The 18,839-nt window shown below is 59.7% G+C and overlaps 1 protein-coding gene across 7 annotated transcripts in view; it reads left to right on the top strand.

The window, feature by feature from the left end:
• Positions 1–18,839, top strand: part of ZFYVE28 (zinc finger FYVE-type containing 28) — a 107,804-nt gene that overhangs the window by 48,378 nt on the left and 40,587 nt on the right. For 6 of the 7 annotated variants that reach the window (XM_051836673.3, XM_089324902.1, XM_070069531.2 and 3 more), the window contains exons 2-5: positions 2,928–3,068; positions 14,335–14,472; positions 16,384–16,586; positions 17,295–17,384. In XM_051836673.3, the coding sequence (XP_051692633.1) occupies positions 2,928–3,068; positions 14,335–14,472; positions 16,384–16,586; positions 17,295–17,384 (572 nt within the window). Of the gene's footprint in view, positions 1–2,927; positions 3,069–14,306; positions 14,473–16,383; positions 16,587–17,294; positions 17,385–18,839 lie in introns of all 7 variants that reach the window. The other variant, XM_089324915.1, reaches the window with a different exon arrangement.

The raw sequence follows: 18,839 nt of genomic DNA, 5'->3' as shown, positions 1-18,839 counted from the left end.
TGGGGGTGGGGTTTACAGAAAGGCCTGTCCGTCAAGGGCACGTTTGGAACCTGGGGAACAGAGGAAGTGTCCGAAGTGTCGGAGCTGTGTGCCCATGCCGGTGGGTTGTAGACGGCCTGGCGGTTCCCCCAAATGCGAGGGAGACCAAGGCGCTGTGCATTTGCTGCTCCGACGTGCAGACCGGGGCCAAGGAGGGGCCGTCAGGGTGGGCAGGGTCACCAGCTTGGGCCAGCTCCAGCCAGGGCTGCTCAGGGCTTTACCACGTCAGTGCCACACACAGCACCTGCTGCCTGGGCTGCCTGGCGGGGCTCTTTGCTGGATGCAGAGGGAGAGGAGAGGTCTGGGCTGTTAGCTGCTCCCAGCCCTGCCCTGGGCAGGAGGCAGCTTCCGGGGGTATCGGCTGGATGGCTTCGATGGCAGACTCTGCTTTCTCAGGGTTGGCCCCTCATAAGGCCTCTCCCAAGTCCTAACCAGGAGGTGGTCCTGCCTCTGTGAGTGTCTGTGTCCTTGGGGTCGCCGCCACTCAAGTGCGCATGCGTGGTAGCTGCTTGTCGGCATGTCCAGGACATAGGGACACGTGGGTCCTTGTGGCGTGGGTGACCGTTGTGGGCAGGTCGCAGGCAGGGTTTCCCTAGGCCTTTCACGTGCCTTCCTCACTGCTGAGCGGCCTGGGGGCCAGGCTGAGGGTTTGAACAGGCGGCGTCCTGCTACGTGGCCCCAGAGCAGAGGACGACTCTGAGCTGTCCCCGGGCGGGTTTGGCACAGCCTCCCTCAGAAGAAGGTTTCACTCCCTGGAGGCGTCATCCACTGCCCTAGATGAGCTGGCCTGACTGCCAGCCCAGATGGTGCCCTGTCCGCAAGTAGCGGTCAGGGCCACGGCGAGGTCTCGCTGCGCGCCATCCCTGCCCTGCCCACCCTCCTCCAAGGGGAAGGGAGCCGTGGGCTCCCACCCTGAGCTCCCACCAGTCACAGCGGGCCTCAGCCCCACACGGGGAGCCCTCGTAAGAGGTCGCAATGTGTCTGTGACTCCCCTCTCCCTCGACGGGATGCCATCTGCAGTACCTGGGCTCAGCAGGGGCAGCTGGTGGCCCTGGAGAGGCTGGGCTGGGTCTGGGGATGCTTCTGAGAAGTGGAAAGGGAGGTCCCAAGGCCTGGGAGGCACACCCCACCATGGGGAGGAGCTGGAGCTGCCTGGTGGGCTTCCCTGTCCCCATGATCCTTAGCTTCCAGAAAGCAGACAGGAAATGGGCCAAAAACAGTCTCCCACCTCCCAAACCTACTCTTGTTCCCGTTTCAAGAGAGGGGTCACTGGGTAACTGCGACCTTGTGGCCCTCCCAGGTGAGCGTGCTCAGTCTCATTTAGGGTTTCCGCTCCTCACCCCGGAGCCTTGGCCTGCATCGGGAGCTGACGGGAGTTGGGCCTGCTGGACGGTCTGTGACTGAGACCTGCACCTGGGACAAGGCTTTGCAGAGGGAGGGGCAGAAGGCCAGAGTGGGTGGGAGGGGTGAGCGGGGCTGAGTTGAAAGGAAACGGGAAACAAAAGTTAGGAAAGTTACAGGTAGATTATAAACACAAGCAGGAGCTGACTCGTAGGTGGAGCCGAGAGGGAAGCGGTGTAGATCTTGTGGTGTGCATCTGTGCACTGTGCTGGCGTTGCCAGCAGATTTGAGCCGTGTGATTTGCTCGTTGTGCGTTGTCTCCCCTGTCTCTCTCTGTGTCACTGTGAAGAGTGCATTTTATAAACACACATCGGAGGACCACTTCATCGCCTTGCCCACAAGTTTCTCTCATGCAAGGGGACAAGCCAGTTGTGCCTGGGGTGCAGGGAGCCTCCTGTGCAAAGGCCCTGAGGCACGTGTGGCCTTGCTGTGTTTGTGGAATAAGGAGACTGGGGACTGCTGGAGGCGAACGGGCTCTGGGTGTGGCTCCAAGGATGCCGGTTGCTCTTTCAGACCCAGAGTCAAACACCTCGCGTATTTGATGGGGAGTGGGTGAATTCAGGGTTCCATCCCACAAAGCACTGGCATTTGGGGGTTTTACGGAAACTGCTGAGGGGTGCAGAGCCCCTTAGCTGCGTTCTGTGAGAGCTCAGTGTCCAGGGTGCAGCCAGCAGCGTCGGGACCCCCACAGCCCCCTTCTGCGCGGCGGGCCCCCCCGCGGGGGACGCAGAGACGGCAGCCGGGGCTCGACTCCAGCCTTGGTGCAGCCAGCAGCGTCGGGACCCCCACAGCCCCCTTCTGCGCGGTGGGCCCCCCCGCGGGGGACGCAGGGCCGGCAGCCGGGGCTCGACTCCAGCCTTGGTGCAGCCAGCAGCGTCGGGATCCCCACAGCCCCCTTCTGCGTGGTGGGCCCCCCGCGGGGGACGCAGGGCCGGCAGCCGGGGCTCGACTCCAGCCTTGGTGCAGCCAGCAGCGTCGGGACCCCCACAGCCCCCTTCTGCGCGGTGGCCCCCTCAGCGGGGGACGCAGGGCCGGCAGCCGGGGCTCGACTCCAGCCTTGGTGCAGCCAGCAGCGTCGGGATCCCCACAGCCCCCTTCTGCGTGGTGGGCCCCCCGCGGGGGACGCAGGGCCGGCAGCCGGGGCTCGACTCCAGCCTTGGTGCAGCCAGCAGCGTCGGGATCCCCACAGCCCCCTTCTGCATGGTGGACCCCCCGCGGGGGACGCAGAGCCGGCAGCCGGGGCTCGACTCCAGCCTTGGTGCAGCCAGCAGTGTCGGGACCCCCACAGCCCCCTTCTGCGCGGTGGGCCCCCCGCAGGGGACGCAGAGCCGGCAGCCGGGGCTCGACTCCAGCCTTGGTTGTGTCCCTGCAGAAGCACCTGGAGCTGAAGGAAGAGCCACCCCCTGTCAGGGTGGGGCTGCCAGGCTGGGGACCCAGGCCCTGGCGGAACGGCTGCCCACTCACAGTCCAGGCCTCTGTCCCCACAGAGGTCGGACCCGCAGCTGCTGGCTCAGTTCTACTACGCGGACGAGGAGCTGAACCAGGTGGCCGCGGAGCTGGACAGCCTGGACGGGCGGAAGGACCCCCAGCGGTGCACGCTGCTCGTCAGCCAGTTCCGTTCCTGCCAGGTGAGCTTTGGGGTGGGCGGGGCCTGCCCTGCCTGGGTGGGCTGTGAGGGAGTGGCCGGGGCCTTGTCACCTGCTGTGCTCCACAGGGCTGGTCTCAGGGCCTGCCCAGGAGGTGCTGGAGAGAACCACGCAGGACCCCTTGGGAGAGCGTAGCCATGGGTGGGCAGGAAAGCCCCCACGTCGGAACGAGGAACGCGCCTGCGTGGGGGGACTCCGGATGGGCGGTGATGAGAGCGGGCGCCCTGCTGCTGACTCGCCTGCCGGCGGCTGCTGCGAGGCACTGCTAAAAATACCTCAGCCGGCCAGTCTGCCGCCCCTGGGCCAGGCGCTCCTGGCAGGAGAGCCAGTGGCGTGCTGCCGTTTTGTCCAGCGTCAGTCGTGCCGCCCCTGCGCCAGGCGCTCCTGGCAGGAGAGCCAGTGGCGTGCTGCCGTTTTGTCCAGCCCGGTCGTGCCGCGCGGTCTGGCAGCTGCCACGGTGCACACCGGCTGGGTGTCCTGCGGTCCAGTTCACTTCTGACACTGCCGGGAGGTAGCGCCAGACCTCCCAGGTGGGGTCCCAGCCCTGAAGACTGCCCCCCCCCGCCCCGCCCCAGGTGGTCTGGCCCTCCGACACCCTCCCGGGGTTTGGTTCACAGAACTCAGGGTAAGGGCGACCTACCCAGCCTGCAGCCCCGCCCTGCAGGAAAGTCCCAACCCTGTAATCCCGCCTTGTTCTTCCTGGTGGCCAGCTCGCATGCTGGCGCTAAGGACCCCAGCCCAGCCCCGCCATCTCATTACCGTGGGAGCTGTGTGCGGGAACAGGGAGAAGACCGGATACAGATGGCCCGGTGCCTCGCTCTTTCTGACTTCGCTTCCTGGTTCTGGAGACTCGGGGCGGGGGGGGTGGCTTTTTGGTAGATTCTTTGTGTGGATGATTGTGCTTCCTGCGGCGGAGGTGTTCTTATTCTTCCTTTGCTGTCTGGCTGTCTCGCTTGTGTGCGTGTGTCTTGTCCTGTTGCATGGCCTAGAAATCCAGAAAGGTGTTGAGAGCGGACGTCTCGTTCTCAGCTCAGGGTGAGGAATCCCTCAGCCTTTCATCGCTCAGTACCGTGCTGATTGTTGGATTTTCTTTTTTTTTTAATTGATTTTAAAAAGATTTATTTGTTTATTTGAAAGGTAGAATGACAGTGGGAGAGAGAGATTGTTTCACCTGTTGGTTCACTCCCCAAATGGCCACAGCAGCCAGTCTGGGCCAGGCCGAAGCCAGGAGCCAGGAACTCCATCCTGGTGTCAAACAGGAGTGATGGGTCCAAGCACTTGAGCCGTCTTCTGCTGCCTTCTCAAGTTCATTGGCAGGAAGGTGGGCTGGAGGCCCAGAGCTGGGAGAGCCGGGACTTGAATTAGCACTCGATCAAGTTCACTGGCAGGAAGGACACCAGCCCGGGGTTTCCTAGATGTCCTTTTCAGGCCGGAGGAAGTTGCCTTCAGTTCCTAGCTTGCTGGGACTTCTTACCAGGGAGGACGCTGGCTTTTTCCCATGCCTCCTTGTGTTTACTGAGATCATTGTGTGTTCATTTGCTCTGGCCAGCGGTATGGATTGGGTGTGTTCCTGCGTCACCCCCTAACAGAGCCTCGCCTGGGCCGGCGCAGCGTGGGCACTCGGAATACAGCTGGAAAAGGAGCACTTGGCCGACAGACCTCGACTCTGATTCTTTGTATTTTTCAGTAACGTGACTTTCCAGTTCTTTTCTGTTTGTGGCCTCACAAAAACAATGGTCAGCGTTGTCAGGCTGCAGAAGTTTGATCCCTTGCTGGTTCGTGCATTCACAGCTGTTTCTAGAGTTAGTGCGGTCTAGCACTGGCAGGGGCATTGGCCTGGTCGGGTGCCAGGCCGACCCCCCCATCTCACTGCGTGGCTGAGAACACGAGGTCTGCTCAGACTGTCTCGTCCCCAGCCACGGGAGTAGCGGTAGACGCGGGGCGCCTTGCGGGGTCCCCGCGTGGTGTCAGCTCCCAGTGCCTCGGAGAGTGGCAGGGCACGCCTCTTTCAGCCCCCTGGTAAAAGAGAACAGAACCGGCTGGGCATCACACATAGGCCACAAAGATAAATGACAGAATTGGGCTCTGTTCTTTGCAAAAATAGATTTTTATGTATTTGTAAATGTAATGTTTATTTGTTTTCATCTACTTGAAAGGCACAGAGAGAGAGAGAGAGAGAGAGAGAGAGAACGCTCCCCCACATGTTGAATCGTTCTCCAGAGGCCTGAGTGGTTGGGCCAGGCCAGCGCTGGGAGCTGGCAGTACAACCCGGTGTCCCCTGCGGGTTGAGTCCTCACTGCCGCCTCTGGAGGTCCGTGTGAGCTGGGACTGGGACCCGGTCCTCCCAGACGGGCCACAGCCTTCGTGACCGCTAGGCTGAATGCCTGCTTCCCGGGAGCTGTTCAGCTTCCAAATATTTAGGAATTTTTCTGGAGATTTTTATGTTGCTGATGTCTAATTTCATTCCACTGTGGTCAGAGTTCGTACTTTGTATGACTTGAGCTACTTTTGCATTTTTGAGGCTTGTTTTATGGCCTAGAATGTGGTCTGTCTTGGTGTATGTTACATGTGCTTTTGGGAAGCATGTGTACCCTGCTGTTGCGGATGGAGTGGTCTACAGACCTTGAGTTGGTTACCAGCATTGTTACAGTGTGGGCTGTGGCGCGGTTGGTTACCAGCATTGTTACAATGCGGGCTGTGGCGCAGCTGGTTACCAGCATTGTTACAGTGCGGGCTGTGGCACGGCTGGTTACCAGCATTGTTACAATGCGGGCTGTGGCACGGCTGGTTACCAGCATTGTTACAATGCGGGCTGTGGCGCAGTTGGTTACCAGCATTGTTACAATGCGGGCCGTGGCGCAGTTGGTTACCAGCACTGTTACAATGCGGGCTGTGGCGCGGTTGGTTACCAGCACTGTTACAATGCGGGCCGTGGCGCAGTTGGTTACCAGCATTGTTACAGTGCGGGCCGTGGCGCAGCTGGTTACCAGCATTGTTACAGTGCGGGCTGTGGCACGGCTGGTTACCAGCATTGTTACAATGCGGGCTGTGGCACGGCTGGTTACCAGCATTGTTACAATGCGGGCTGTGGCGCAGTTGGTTACCAGCATTGTTACAATGCGGGCCGTGGCGCAGTTGGTTACCAGCACTGTTACAATGCGGGCCGTGGCGCGGTTGGTTACCAGCATTGTTACAATGCGGGCCGTGGCGCAGCTGGTTACCAGCATTGTTACAATGCGGGCCGTGGCGCAGCTGGTTACCAGCATTGTTACAGTGCGGGCCGTGGCGCGGCTGGTTACCAGCACTGTTACAGTGCGGGCCGTGGCGCGGCTGGTTACCAGCATTGTTACAGTGCGGGCCGTGGCGCGGCTGGTTACCAGCATTGTTACAGTGCGGGCCGTGGCGCGGCTGGTTACCAGCATTGTTACAATGCGGGCCGTGGCGCAGCTGGTTACCAGCATTGTTACAATGCGGGCCGTGGCGCGGCTGGTTACCAGCATTGTTACAGTGCGGGCCGTGGCGCGGCTGGTTACCAGCACTGTTACAGTGCGGGCCGTGGCGCGGCTGGTTACCAGCATTGTTACAGTGCGGGCCGTGGCGCGGCTGGTTACCAGCATTGTTACAATGCGGGCCGTGGCGCGGTTGGTTACCAGCATTGTTACAGTGCGGGCCGTGGCGCAGCTGGTTACCAGCATTGTTACAGTGCGGGCCGTGGCGCGGTTGGTTACCAGCATTGTTACAGTGCGGGCCGTGGCGCGGCTGGTTACCAGCATTGTTACAATGCGGGCCGTGGCGCAGTTGGTTACCAGCATTGTTACAATGCGGGCTGTGGCGCAGTTGGTTACCAGCATTGTTACAATGCGGGCTGTGGCGCAGAAGTTAAAGCTGCCACCTGCAACACCAGCATCCAGTATGGGCACCTGTTTGAGTCCCGGCGTTCCACTTCTGATATATTTTTTTTTAAAGATTTGTTTATTTATTTGAAATGCAGAGTTACAGAGAGGCAGAGGCAGAAGGAGAGAGAGGTCTTCCACCTGCTGGTTCACTCCCCAGATGGCCACAACAGCCGGAGCTGCACTGATCCGAAGCCTGGAGCCAGGAGCTTCTCCAGGTCTCCCACAGGGGTGCAGAGGTCTAAGCACTTGGGCCGTCTTCCCCTGCTTTCCCAGGCCACAGCAGGGAGCTGGATCAGAAGTGGAGCAGCTGGGACTCAACCAGCACCCATATGGGGTGCCGGCACTACAGGTGGCAGCTTTACCCGCCATGCCACAGTGCTGGCCCTCAATAATTTTTTTTTTAAAGTACTGTATCCTTGCTGCTTTCCTGCGTACTTTCTATGTTCTCTCAGTTGTTGAGGGAGGGCTCTCTGAGTTGCCAGCGGTCCCCGTGGACATGTGTGTGGAGGCTGGAGCTCTGTTACAGCCGTAAATGCTCGGGGTTGCTACACACGCCTGACAAATGCCGCCTCGTCACCAGGAAGCAATGCTCTTCATCCTCACAAGAACTCTCCAGCCTTCCTGTGACTGGAGTGGGCATGCTGCATTCTTTATATCCTTTTGCCTTTAACCTATTTGTGCCTTTTTTGTTATGATTTATTTACTTAGTTAGAAGGCAGAGTGACAGAGAGAGGAGGAGGAGACTCACACAGACACGTACACACACACCGAGTTCCACCTGCTGTTTCACTGCCCCAGTACTTGCAATGGCCACTGCTGGGCCAGGCCGTAACCAGGAGCCTCCGTGGGGGTGGCAGGAACATCGGTGCTTGGATCATCATCTCCTACCTTCCAGGTGTGCTAGCAAGAACGCCGGATTGGAAATGCAGAGTAGCCAGGACTTGAAGCAGGCACTCCAGTGTGGGAAGCTGGCGTCCCCGCAGCGCTGAATCCACTGTGTTAGGCCTGCTGGGTCTCACCTCGGGGTCTGGACTCCTGCCTTTCAGCAGTGTTGAGTAAACTTTGCCTAACGGGGTCTCTCGCAGGGTTAGGCCCAGCTCTGTCTTGCCGTCTGCTCTCCTTTCCCCTTGCTTCCCTTCTGCGATAGTTGTCTTCTGTGATTTTCCGACTTGTAGTCCTCAGTGTATCCTGTGTCTTCTGATTCTCTGCCCCTTTGCTGACCTCTCGGCCAGGACTCTGTTTTACTGCCTTAGCGGCTGCTTTAGGATTCATAACAATTCTCTTTAGCTAGTGACAGGTACTGTCAGCCGGACTGCGCTGCTTCACGCACAAGTGCCGTGCAAGGACCTCGCCATCCCTTCCTCGGCCTGGGGCCACTGTTGTTCCATGTTTTGCTTCTCCACATCACAGACCTGCACTGTGCAGCCAGCCAGTGTTTGTTTGTTTTTTTTTTTTAATATTTATTTTTATTTATTTGAAAGAGTTACAGAGAGAGGTAGAGACAGAGAGGTCTTCCATCTGCTGGTTCACACCCCAGATGGCCGCAATGGCTGGAGCCGGGCTGATCCGAAGCCAGGAGCCAGGAGCTTCTTCCAGGTCTCCCACATGGGTGCAGGGGCCCAAGCACTTGAGCCGTCTTCCACTGCTTTCCCACGTGCATTAGCAGGGAGCTGGATCAGAACAGGAGCAACCGAGACTCAAACCGGCACCCGCATGGATACCAGCACTGCAGCTGGAGGATTAACCTACTGTGCCACAGCACCAGCCCCCATAGTTACTTTTAAGATTTTCTCAGCCAGTCCCATGGCTCACTAGGCTAATCCTCCACCTGTGGCGCCAGCACGCCGGGTTCTAGTCCTGGTTGGGGCGCTGGATTCTGTCCCGGTTGCTCCTCTTCTGTCGCTCCCCCTCTTCGTGGAGGAACGACACTAGACCCTGCGCTGTTCTTTTGTCTGCTCGGCCCTCCCCGGGTTTGCTGCTGGTCCTTCCCGGGTTGGCTGCCGATCCCTCCACCTCCATGGAGGGGCGGCTCCCCCTGCCACATTCCCCACTTCCGCGGGGGAGCGGCACACCGCCCGCCGGCTCTCTCGGGGGCTGCTCAGATGTTATCCGGATGTTCCTGGTGCATGTTGTCTCTCTCCTCCTTTATAGTCCTCTTCCACCAATCCCAACTCTGCTACCCACACGCCGAGTACGCTGCTCTCCTCCAATCAGGAGCAGGATCAGCTCTTGCAGCTTATCAGTCGAACTGGAGGCAGCTGCGTAGAAGTTGTTTACTCCCTTTCAGCGCCATATTGTGGGAGAGCAGATGCATAGAATAAGTCTTAATTCCAGTAACTTAGTCTGGTCCGAGTTGCTCCCCATACTCTTCCAGTCCAGCTCTCTGCTGTGACCTGGGAGTGCAGTGGAGGATGGCCCGAGTCCTTGGGCCCTGCACGGGAGGACCAGGAGAAGCACCTGGCTCCTGGCTTCAGATCGGCGCAGTGCACTGGCCACAGCAGCCATTGGAGGGTGAACCAACGGAAAAGGAAGACCTTTCTCTTTGTCTCTCTCTCTCACTGTCCACTCTGCCTGTCAGAAATAATAATTTAAAAAAAAGAAGTAAACATAAAAAAAGATTTTCTCGTTTTCGGTGAATCTAATCATGAAATTTAACTTGTAGGGGGGCTGGTGCTGTGGCATAATAGGTTAAGCCTCCACCTACAGCGCTGGCATCCCACATGGGCACCAGTTCATGTCCTGGCTGCTCCTCTTCCTGTCTAGCTCTCTGCTATGGCCTGGGAAAGCGGTGGAGGATGGCCCAAGTACTTAGGCCCCTGCACCCACGTGGGAGACCCGGATGAAGCTCCTGGCTCCTGACTCTTGGCTTTGGATGGGCGCAGCTCTGGCCGTTGTGGCCAGACAGAATAGCTCTCTCTGTATATCTCCCTCTCTCGGTCTGTAGCTGTGCTTCTAAAATAAATGAATAATCTTAATAAAAGAGAGAGAAATTTAACGAGTATAGTTTTCTTCGCTGGTCTTGTGCTTGAGTCCCCGGAACTGGGGCTGTGTCTGTAGTGATCGCTGAGCTTGGAGACGCTTTGGCAGTTGTCCCCAGCATGGTGTCTGCTCCGCTCCTCCTCCTCTGGAGCTCAGATGCTGTGTGGCCCGTGGCAGCTGTTCTACAGCTCGTGGAGGCAAGAGGGCTGGTGTTTCCTCGGAGTCTTTCAGACAGTGTCAGCTGTTTTGATCTTCAAGTTCGCAGTGTTTTCTTCCGCCATCTCACCTGGATGAATCCTGTATGCTTGGTGTGTTCATCTCAAACGTCGTGGTTTTCATCTCCTTTTAAAATCTCTTCATTGTCTCTACTTAATTTTTTTTTTTTAAGATGTTACTTATTTATTTGAGAGGCAGAGTGACAGACAGCGGGAGAGTCAGAGAGAGATTTTCTATCTGTTGGTTCACTCCTCAAATGGCCACAAAGGCCAGCGCTGGGCCAATCTGAAACCAGGAGCAAGGAGCCTCCTCTGGGTCTCCCGTGTGTGTGCATCTTCGCTGCTGTCCCAGGCCACAGCAGAGAGCTGGGTTGGAAGTGGAGCAGCTGGGGCATGCAAACCAGCACTCATAGAGGTGCCAGCACTGTAGGAGGAGGCTTAACCTGCTACACCACAGTACCAGCTCCTCTACTTAATTTTTTATGACTTTTAAAAAAATTTATTTATTTACTTGAAAGAGTTACGAAGAGTGAGGAGAGACAGATACAGAGATCTTCCATCTGCTTATTTACTCCCCAGTTTGCCATAATGACTAGGGCTGGGCCAGGCCAGAGCCAGGAGCTTCTTCTGGGTCTCCTACATGGGTGCAGGGGCCCAAGCACTTGGGCCACCCTCGGCTGCTTTCCCAGGCCATAGCAGAGAGCTGGATCAGAAGTGGAGCAGCTGGGACTAGAACCAGCGCCCATATGGGATGCTGGCACTGCAGGCCATGGCTTAACCAGCTGTGCCACAGCGCTGGCCCCAACTTTTTATGACTTTTATTTTATTTATTTATTTTTTTGACAGGCAGAGTGGACAGTGAGAGAGAGAGACAGAGAGAAAGGTCTTCCTTTTGCCATTGGTTCACCCTCCAATGGCTGCCGTGGCCGGCACGCTGCGGCGGGCGCACCGCGCTGATCCGATGGCAGGAGCCAGGTACTTCTCCTGGTCTCCCATGGGGTGCAGGGCCCAAGCACTTGGGCCATCCTCCACTGCACTCCCTGGCCACAGCAGAGAGCTGGCCTGGAAGAGGGGCAACCGGGACAGAATCCGGTGCCCCAACCAGACTAGAACCCGGTGTGCCAGCGCCGCAAGGCAGAGGATTAGCCTAGTGAGCCGCGGCACCGGCCAACTTTTTGTGACTTTTAAAAAATATTTATTTATTTGAAAATCAGAGTTGCAGAGAGAGAAGGAGAGACAGAGATATCTTCCATCTGCTGGCTCACTCCCTCCAAATATGTTTTCATTTTATTTGAAAGTGACAGAGGCAGAGAGAGATCTTCCAACTGCTGGTTAACCCCAGCTGCTTGTCACGGTCAGGGCTGGTCCAGGCTGAATCCAGGAGCCAGGAACTCAGCCTGGGTCTCCCACTGGGCAGCAGGGGTCCAAGTACTTGAGTCACCACCTGCTGCCTCCCAGGTGTGCGTTGGCATTAGCAGAACTGGATTGGAGGCAGAGGAGCCACGGCGTACACTGGGCACCCTGACGTAGAATGTGAGTGTTTGGACGCTGCGCCAAATGCCCAGCCTCTGCTAAACACATGGCAATCAGAACCACTGCCTTTATGGCCCTGGGTGCTAGTTCTGTCACCTTTTGAAGTGTGATTCATTCTGGTTGCCTTTTCTTTTCATCATGGTTCCTTTAAACTTACTTGTTTGAGAGGCAGAGACAGACCAACAGCTCTCATCCACTGGTTCCCTCCCCAAGTGCCTGCAGAGGCTGAAACTGTGCTGAGCTGAAGCCGGGAGCTTTGACCTCATCCAGGCCTTCCGCGGGAGTGGCAGGAGCCTGGTTTCTTGTGCCAACTCCACTGCCTCTGAGAATCCTCACTAGCAGGGGCTGGAGGCAGCAGCTGGAGCCTGGTGTTGAACCCAGGCGCTGCAGCATGGGATGTGAGCGCCACGACTGGCGTCTTAACCACCGGGCCAGGCACCTGTGTCACGGTCGTGTCTTCTTCATTCTTTGCAGAGAATTCTTAATTCTTTCCTTCCCCACTACCTCGAGCCCTTCCGGGGCGTCTTTCCTGGTCGTGGGCAGTCTCCTCCCGGCCGTGTGTTGCCGCTCGTCTGCAGCTCTCCTCGGTGCCGGCTGCGTGGGTCCCACCTGTGCCGAGCCAGTGAGCGCCCCTGTTCTCAGCTCTCAGCGCGCCCTGGCCTCTGCTGCCTGAGGCGGTGTCGTGAGCATCACTCTTACGGCTGTCGGCTAATTCAGTTCCTGTGCCCCATCTTGGCTGGAATTGGAAGTGTCAGCTGATGTTTGTCCGGGTACACTCTGCAGGAGGCGCTGTCCCAGACTGCACCCAGCAGTAAATACTCAGGGCCCTGCTCTCAGGCCGTGCAGGGTGGCCAGCGTCTGAGCACTGCCTCCAGGGAGGGCCGCGACCCCGGGCAAGCCACGCCCCGTCTCTGACGCAGTGAGCGCTGACTTGTACGGAGCATTGGTGTTGATGAGGAGAAAGGGGCCCTCCTGTCCAGAGAACCTCCCTCCCTACAGCAGTGGGCAGCACCACTTGCTGTCGGCTGCGGGTAAAGGTCTAAGGTTTTCCTTTCGCTGCAGGACTTCCTGCAGAGCTTGGCTTCCCTTCATGCTGATTTTCCACACCTGCCTCCCAGGACGGTGAAACTGACCCGCCGCGGGGCAGGAGAGACTAAACCTCCGGGGTGAGCGCCCGTGAGTGTGGTGCTCCTGGAAAGCCGGTGGGCAGAACCTCACCGGGGCCCGTCGGGGACTTGCAGCTCATTCTAGAAGCCAGTGGGTCCCGGGGAAGTCCACGCGCACCGTCCCCGTGGTTTCAGGCTTGTTTATGGTTCTACAGAACCAGCAGCCAGAGAGGAGGGCCCGAGGCCGGGAGCTGGTTCTTGAGGAGTTGTGACAGCGCCTCCTGCCATAAGGACAGGAGCAGAGCACACAGGACGGTCCCCGGGAGGACAAGAACCGGAGGGAGTTGCCAGTGCCCGTGGATCCTCACCACGGGCACTGTGCCTGCTCTGAACTTTCCATCGCTCCCAGTTTTCCCTGCTGAAAGTGTGGTCATTGCATATTCAGCAAGTACAGTGGGAAACAGCAAACTCTTCCTGTCCTCGTAATTCTGTGGAATACGCGGCAGAGGTTCAAAAAGTAGAGTGACCTCAGAGACAAGGTGCCGTCTAATTTAAGCTGCCGTGACGTGGACTCGCGTGCAGGAAGTAAGTGTTCAGAACAGCCTGTTTTGTGGCGGGCGGGAGGAAGTGAGTGAAATAGAAGCTCTGTGTGTGGGGCCGGCCCTGGCCGCAGCCGAGCGGGAGTTTCACAAGCTTCCCCTCCCGCGGTGCCCCTGGGAGCCGGGGACCATCGTCTCCATCTTGCAGATGGGTGCAAAGGGGCCTGTCCCAGGTCGCATAGCTGAGGACGGGCAGGGTCTCCCTCGGGTTGACCGCCTTGCCCTTCTCCATCTGGGACTGGCCCTGACAAAGCTGCCCTCCCCTGACCCCGCGACGCGGGGCTGTGCCCCTGCCTCTGCACACGGGTAAGCCGAGGTTCAGAGACGCCGAGGGCTTTGCCCTGGGTGCCCCTTCGCTGGCAGCCTGCCGACCGCCGGCTCCAGCCCTGGCTGTGCTGATTCCGCTGTGGGGCCAGGCCTGGAGTCCCCTCTGTGGGTGGGCTTCAGAAGGGCTGGTTTCACATGGCGCCCCCTGGGGATGTCCCTCCCTGACAGGACACACACGGGATGGCCCAGGCCTGTCCTGTGAGTAAAAGCAGCATAGCTGTGTTTGCACCCTGTTCTCAGGAATACCTGGGCAGGGGTGCAGAGAGATGTAGTCACTGCGCACGGGCTACAGGGAGCCTTGGTGCTGGTCAGGAGGCGGGTGGGCACCGCTTCTGCTGAAGAGCTGCTGCAAAGGGTGCTGGGAAACCTGCTGCTTCCAGTCGCGGAGTGATGTGCCCGTGGGGAGCCCTGGAGAACACGCAGCAGCTCCGGGGGAGGGCAGGCTGCCGCCACCCTCTGGACACTGCGGGGTTGGAGTCCTCTTCCCAGCTGCACCGCAGGCGCAGGTGTCACAGCGGCGTCGGAGGGTCGTGTGTGTCCTCCGGTGGAGCGTGACAGCCACCAGGTGGGCGTGTGCTTCCTCTGTGTTTCAGGACAACGTGTTAAACATCATCAACCAGATCATGGACGAGTGCATCCCCCAGGACCGCGCCCCCCGGGATTTCTGCGTTAAGTTCCCCGAGGAGATCCGGCACGACAACCTGGCCGGCCAGCTGTGGTTTGGCGCCGAGGTAGTGGCCTGGGATCCAGGGTCCTAAAGCTGGGTGTTAGCGTTTCCCTGCGAACCTGGTCAGCGGGGCAAGCGCGGGACCTGGTGTCTCCCCCGGGAGGCACAGGGCCAAGCGCGGGACCTGGTGTCTCCCCCGGGAGGCACAGGGCCAAGCGCGGGACCTGGTGTCTCCCCCGGGAGGCACAGGGCCAAGCGCGGGACCTGGTGTCTCCCCCGGGAGGCACAGGGCCAAGCGCGGGACCTGGTGTCCCCCCGGGAGGCACAGGGCCAAGCGCGGGACCTGGTGTCCCCCCGGGAGGCACAGGGGCAAGCGCGGGACCTGGTGTCCCCCCGGGAGGCACAGGGCCAAGCGCGGGACCTGGTGTCTCCCCGGGAGGCACAGGGCCAAGCGCGGGACCTGGTGTCTCCCCGGGAGGCACAGCTGGAGCAGCCTGAGCAATCCTTGCAAGTTCCAGAAAAGCCGCGAGCCTGGGCCCCCGAACTGCACGTGCCAGGGAGGTTCTCCACGCGGCTTTCACGAGGTTCTTGGACCGCTTACATCGGTGCCACATCTCACCGTAGTCCTTCAGATTTCTCTTTTTCTTAAGGTTTATTATTTATTCTTTGAAAGAGAGAGAGGGAGAGACAGAGAGCTTCCATCCGCTGGTTCACTCCCCAGATGGCCGCAGTCACCAGGGCTGGGCCAGGCCGGCGCCAGGAGCCAGGAACTCCATCCGGGTCTCCTGCATGGGTGGCAGAGGCCCGGCGCTTGGGCCATCTTTCCAAGGCTGCTTTCCTAGGGAGCTGGATCCTAAGTGGAGCAGCCGGGACGTGAACCAGCGCCCATATGGGACGCCTGCGTCACGGGCAGCAGCTTTACTGGCCATGTCCCAGGGCTGGCCCCGGTCGTGTTCCAGTGAGGAAACTGGGGTACCAAAAGGAAGATGACGCCCCTGGGAGGTGGCGGGACCCTGAGGACACCCCAGACCCCTGCCCTTGGTCCCTCTGGGAGATGGTGGGGACTCGGGGTCTGACTGCAGCCCTGACAGCGTGCTGTCCCCGTCCTCCCTGCCTGACCTCTCTGTGAGTCTCTGGAATGCCTGAGCTTTACCTGAACTGCCTGGCCCCGTGCCCCATTTTATCCTGGCCCCTGCACTGATGGTTGCACTCGTCCTTCCTCCCAGCCTCAGTGTTTGCCTCTGTAAAGTGGGCCTGGAGGGCAGCTGCCTGCTGGCCTGGTGGGCACTTGTGCTCAGGGGCTGCCACCTGCTGTCACATCTCTGGCACCTGCAGGCCCCACACTGTCCTCAGGGCTCCTGGGAGGTCAGCAGCCTCCTCTGTCACCCACAAATTTGCCTCTCACCCTGCTCCGCCGGCCAGCCATGGATGGGGGTTGCCTGGAGGGTTGGCTTTATCCAGCCTGGTGAGGCCTGGCCCGGGATGAGCACCCACATCCTGACAGCCCCGCTCGGGCTCTGTGTCACCGCACATACACGGGGAGCTGCCTCTCATACCCAGGCAGCTGTGGGTGGTCTCTAGGTACAATGGGGGACCTGCCAGGGGCTGGTGACTCTGAGCTGATGAACCTCTGTTCTAAGGAAAGTGGTGCTGACAGGAGCTGTCTGTGACTCCCAGGAAGTCACAGCCCTGAGTGTCGTGTCTGGGATCATTGACATGGGGGTCCCCAGCGTGGAGACCCCAGACCCAAGGGCCTCACATTGACCCTCCCCCAGCCGCCTGGGCCATGGTAAGAGACACTTGTCCCTGCCGTGATTGCTCTGAACTGGACAGAACCCTCCTGAGAGGGCCCAGGGATAGGTGCCAGGTCCTGGCCCAGAGAGGGGAGCTGGGCACGGAGACCAGGGGCACCCCCTGAGCATACCGCCCCCCCCCCCCGCCGTGGCCGCTCCTGAGGGCGTCCTCCCGCCCACAGTGCCTGGCTGCTGGCTCCATCATCATGAACCGCGAGCTGGAGAGCATGGCCATGCGGCCGCTGGCCAAAGAGCTGACCCGCAGCCTGGAGGAGGTGCGCGGCGCCCTGCGCGACCAGGCGCTGCGGGACCTCAACGCCTACACCGAGAAGATGCGGGAGGCGCTGCGGCACTTCGACGTGCTGTTTGCGGAGTTCGAGCTGAGGTGACGTGGAGGCCCCGGTGTGCGCTGTGCCCTGGGCACTGGGTGACGGAAGCTCTCGGGGCAGGAGCCGGGCTGGCGCGGAGCTCAGGGTGGGAGTGAGGGGTCCAGGCCCTCGGGAGCCCCAGGAGAGGCCCAGGCCCCCTGCGATGTGTTCGCAGGGGCAGTGCCACTCACGGCCCGTGAGAGAAAGCAGGATCTCCGTTAACGAGCATCGTCAACCGCTAGAGGAAAATCAGCCAAAATGTCAGAGAGACTCTGGGCAGTGCGAGTGCGAGCACAGAGCTCCAGGTCTCTCTCGCCCCGTCTTCTCCAGGTCCCACGGCAGCTTTCACGAGAAAGTCAGAGGGGTTTAGGTGGGAAGACGGCACTGTCGGAATGGCTGGCCGCCTGTCGCTTCCCTGCCGCCCTCGGGCGGGCTCCACAGCTGCCGAGGGCCGCGAGCTGGCGCCGCCCGTGCTGGGGCGCCCGGGGTGGCTCACCAGGAAGTCTGTGCAGGGTGGGGAGCGGCACCGCTCCCAGGCGGTCGTAGCGCAGTGGGGCAGGGCTGTGGCGGTCCCAGGGGGCCTGGCCTAGCCCGCCTTGCAGGAGCTTTGATGGGAAGGATCTGTTGGAAGCCCAGGTTGTGCATTTGGTGCCGAGCCAAGGGCCTGGTGCAGCGTGGCAGCATCAAGGCGCCCCTCGTCCTGACGCCCCTCACCGTGTCTGCAGCTACGTCTCGGCCATGGTGCCCGTGAAGTCCCCCAGGGAGTACTACGTGCAGCAGGAGGTCATCGTGCTGTTCTGCGAGACGGTGGAGAGGTGAGCAAGGGCCTGGCCGCCCGGGGAACGCGCCCTGTCCAGGCGCCATTGCCCTCCACCCAGGTGCCTTCTGCCCCCCACATCTGCCCGGCCCCATCTCTCAGCCCACAGCCCCTGCCTCTGCGCCCTCGGGGTGGATCCCACAGTCACCTCCTCACTGTCACAGCTCATTCCCTCACCCCTCACCTCCTCTCCCTGCATCTCCACATCGCCTCACCCCTCACCTCTACATGTCCTCACCTCCTCACTCCATACCTCCTCACCCTTTACAATCTCACTCCTCACCCCTCACCTCCTCACCCCTCACCTCCTCACCTCCCCTCTCCTCACCCCTCACCTCTACATCTCACCTCCTCACTCCATACCTCCTCACCCTTTACAATCTCACTCCTCACCCCTCACCTCCTCACCTCCCCACCCCTCACCTCCCCTCTCCTCACCCCTCACCTCTACATCTCACCTCCTCACTCCATACCTCCTCACCCTTTACAATCTCACTCCTCACCCCTCACCTCCTCACCTCCCCACCCCTCATCCCGCCTCCTCACTTCCCCTCTCACCTCCCCTCTCCTCACCCTTTATCTCCTCACCCTTCACCTCCTCACCCCTCCCCTCATACCTCCCCTCTCCTCACCTCCTCACTTTTCACCTCCCCTCTCCTCACCTCTCGCCCCTCACCTCCTCACCTCTCACCTCCCCCCTCTTCACCTCCCCTCTCACCTCCCCTCTTCTCACCCTTTATCTCCTCACCCCCTCACCCTTCATCTCCTCACCTCCTCACCCCTTACCTTCTCACCTCTCACCTCCTCACCTCTCACCTCCTCACCCCTCCCCTCTCCTCACCTCCTCACTTCTATTGTCCCTCACCTCCTCACCTCTCACCTCTCACCCCTCACCCCTCACCCCTCCCCTCCCCTCTCCTCACCTCACTGCTGTCGTCCCTCACCTCCGCAGGCTGGGATGCAGTGGGGTTTTGTGCCTGATGAAGAGAATTTGGGGTGAATCATCAGTGTTCTGTCAGGCACGTGCAGTAATTTGAAGTCAGGGTTTTGGACTGGCTTTGGCCCTAAAGTGTAACCTAGAATGTTTCTGCACTGTAACTTGTGCCGTAGGCTTAGGTAAATCTTGAAATTGACTAATATTACATTAAGTGCTTTTTGAATTAAACAGAGCCACGCTCCTAGCCTGTTTATTTGAGAGGCACAGTAACACACACACACACACACAGACACACATCTTGGATCCACCTGTTCACACCTCAAATGCCCACGACAGCTGGAACTGGGTCAGGCTGAAGTCAGGAACCTGGGCCTCCCTACAGGTCTCCCGCAGGGGTGGCAACTCCTTGCTCCATCTCCGGCTGCCTCCCAGGGCGCGCTTTGGCAGGAAGCTGGAATCGGAATAGGGAGTGGGACTGGAATCTGAACCCCGCGTCCTTAAGAGGGGCGCAGGCAT

The sequence above is a fragment of the Oryctolagus cuniculus genome, chromosome 2, assembly GCF_051225735.1.
Source record: "Oryctolagus cuniculus isolate XC-2025 breed Fujian yellow rabbit chromosome 2, ASM5122573v1, whole genome shotgun sequence".
NCBI classification, from domain to species: Eukaryota; Metazoa; Chordata; class Mammalia; order Lagomorpha; family Leporidae; genus Oryctolagus; species Oryctolagus cuniculus.
Note: the sequence above shows the minus strand (reverse complement) of the source record. Positions and strands in the feature narration are given on the sequence as shown.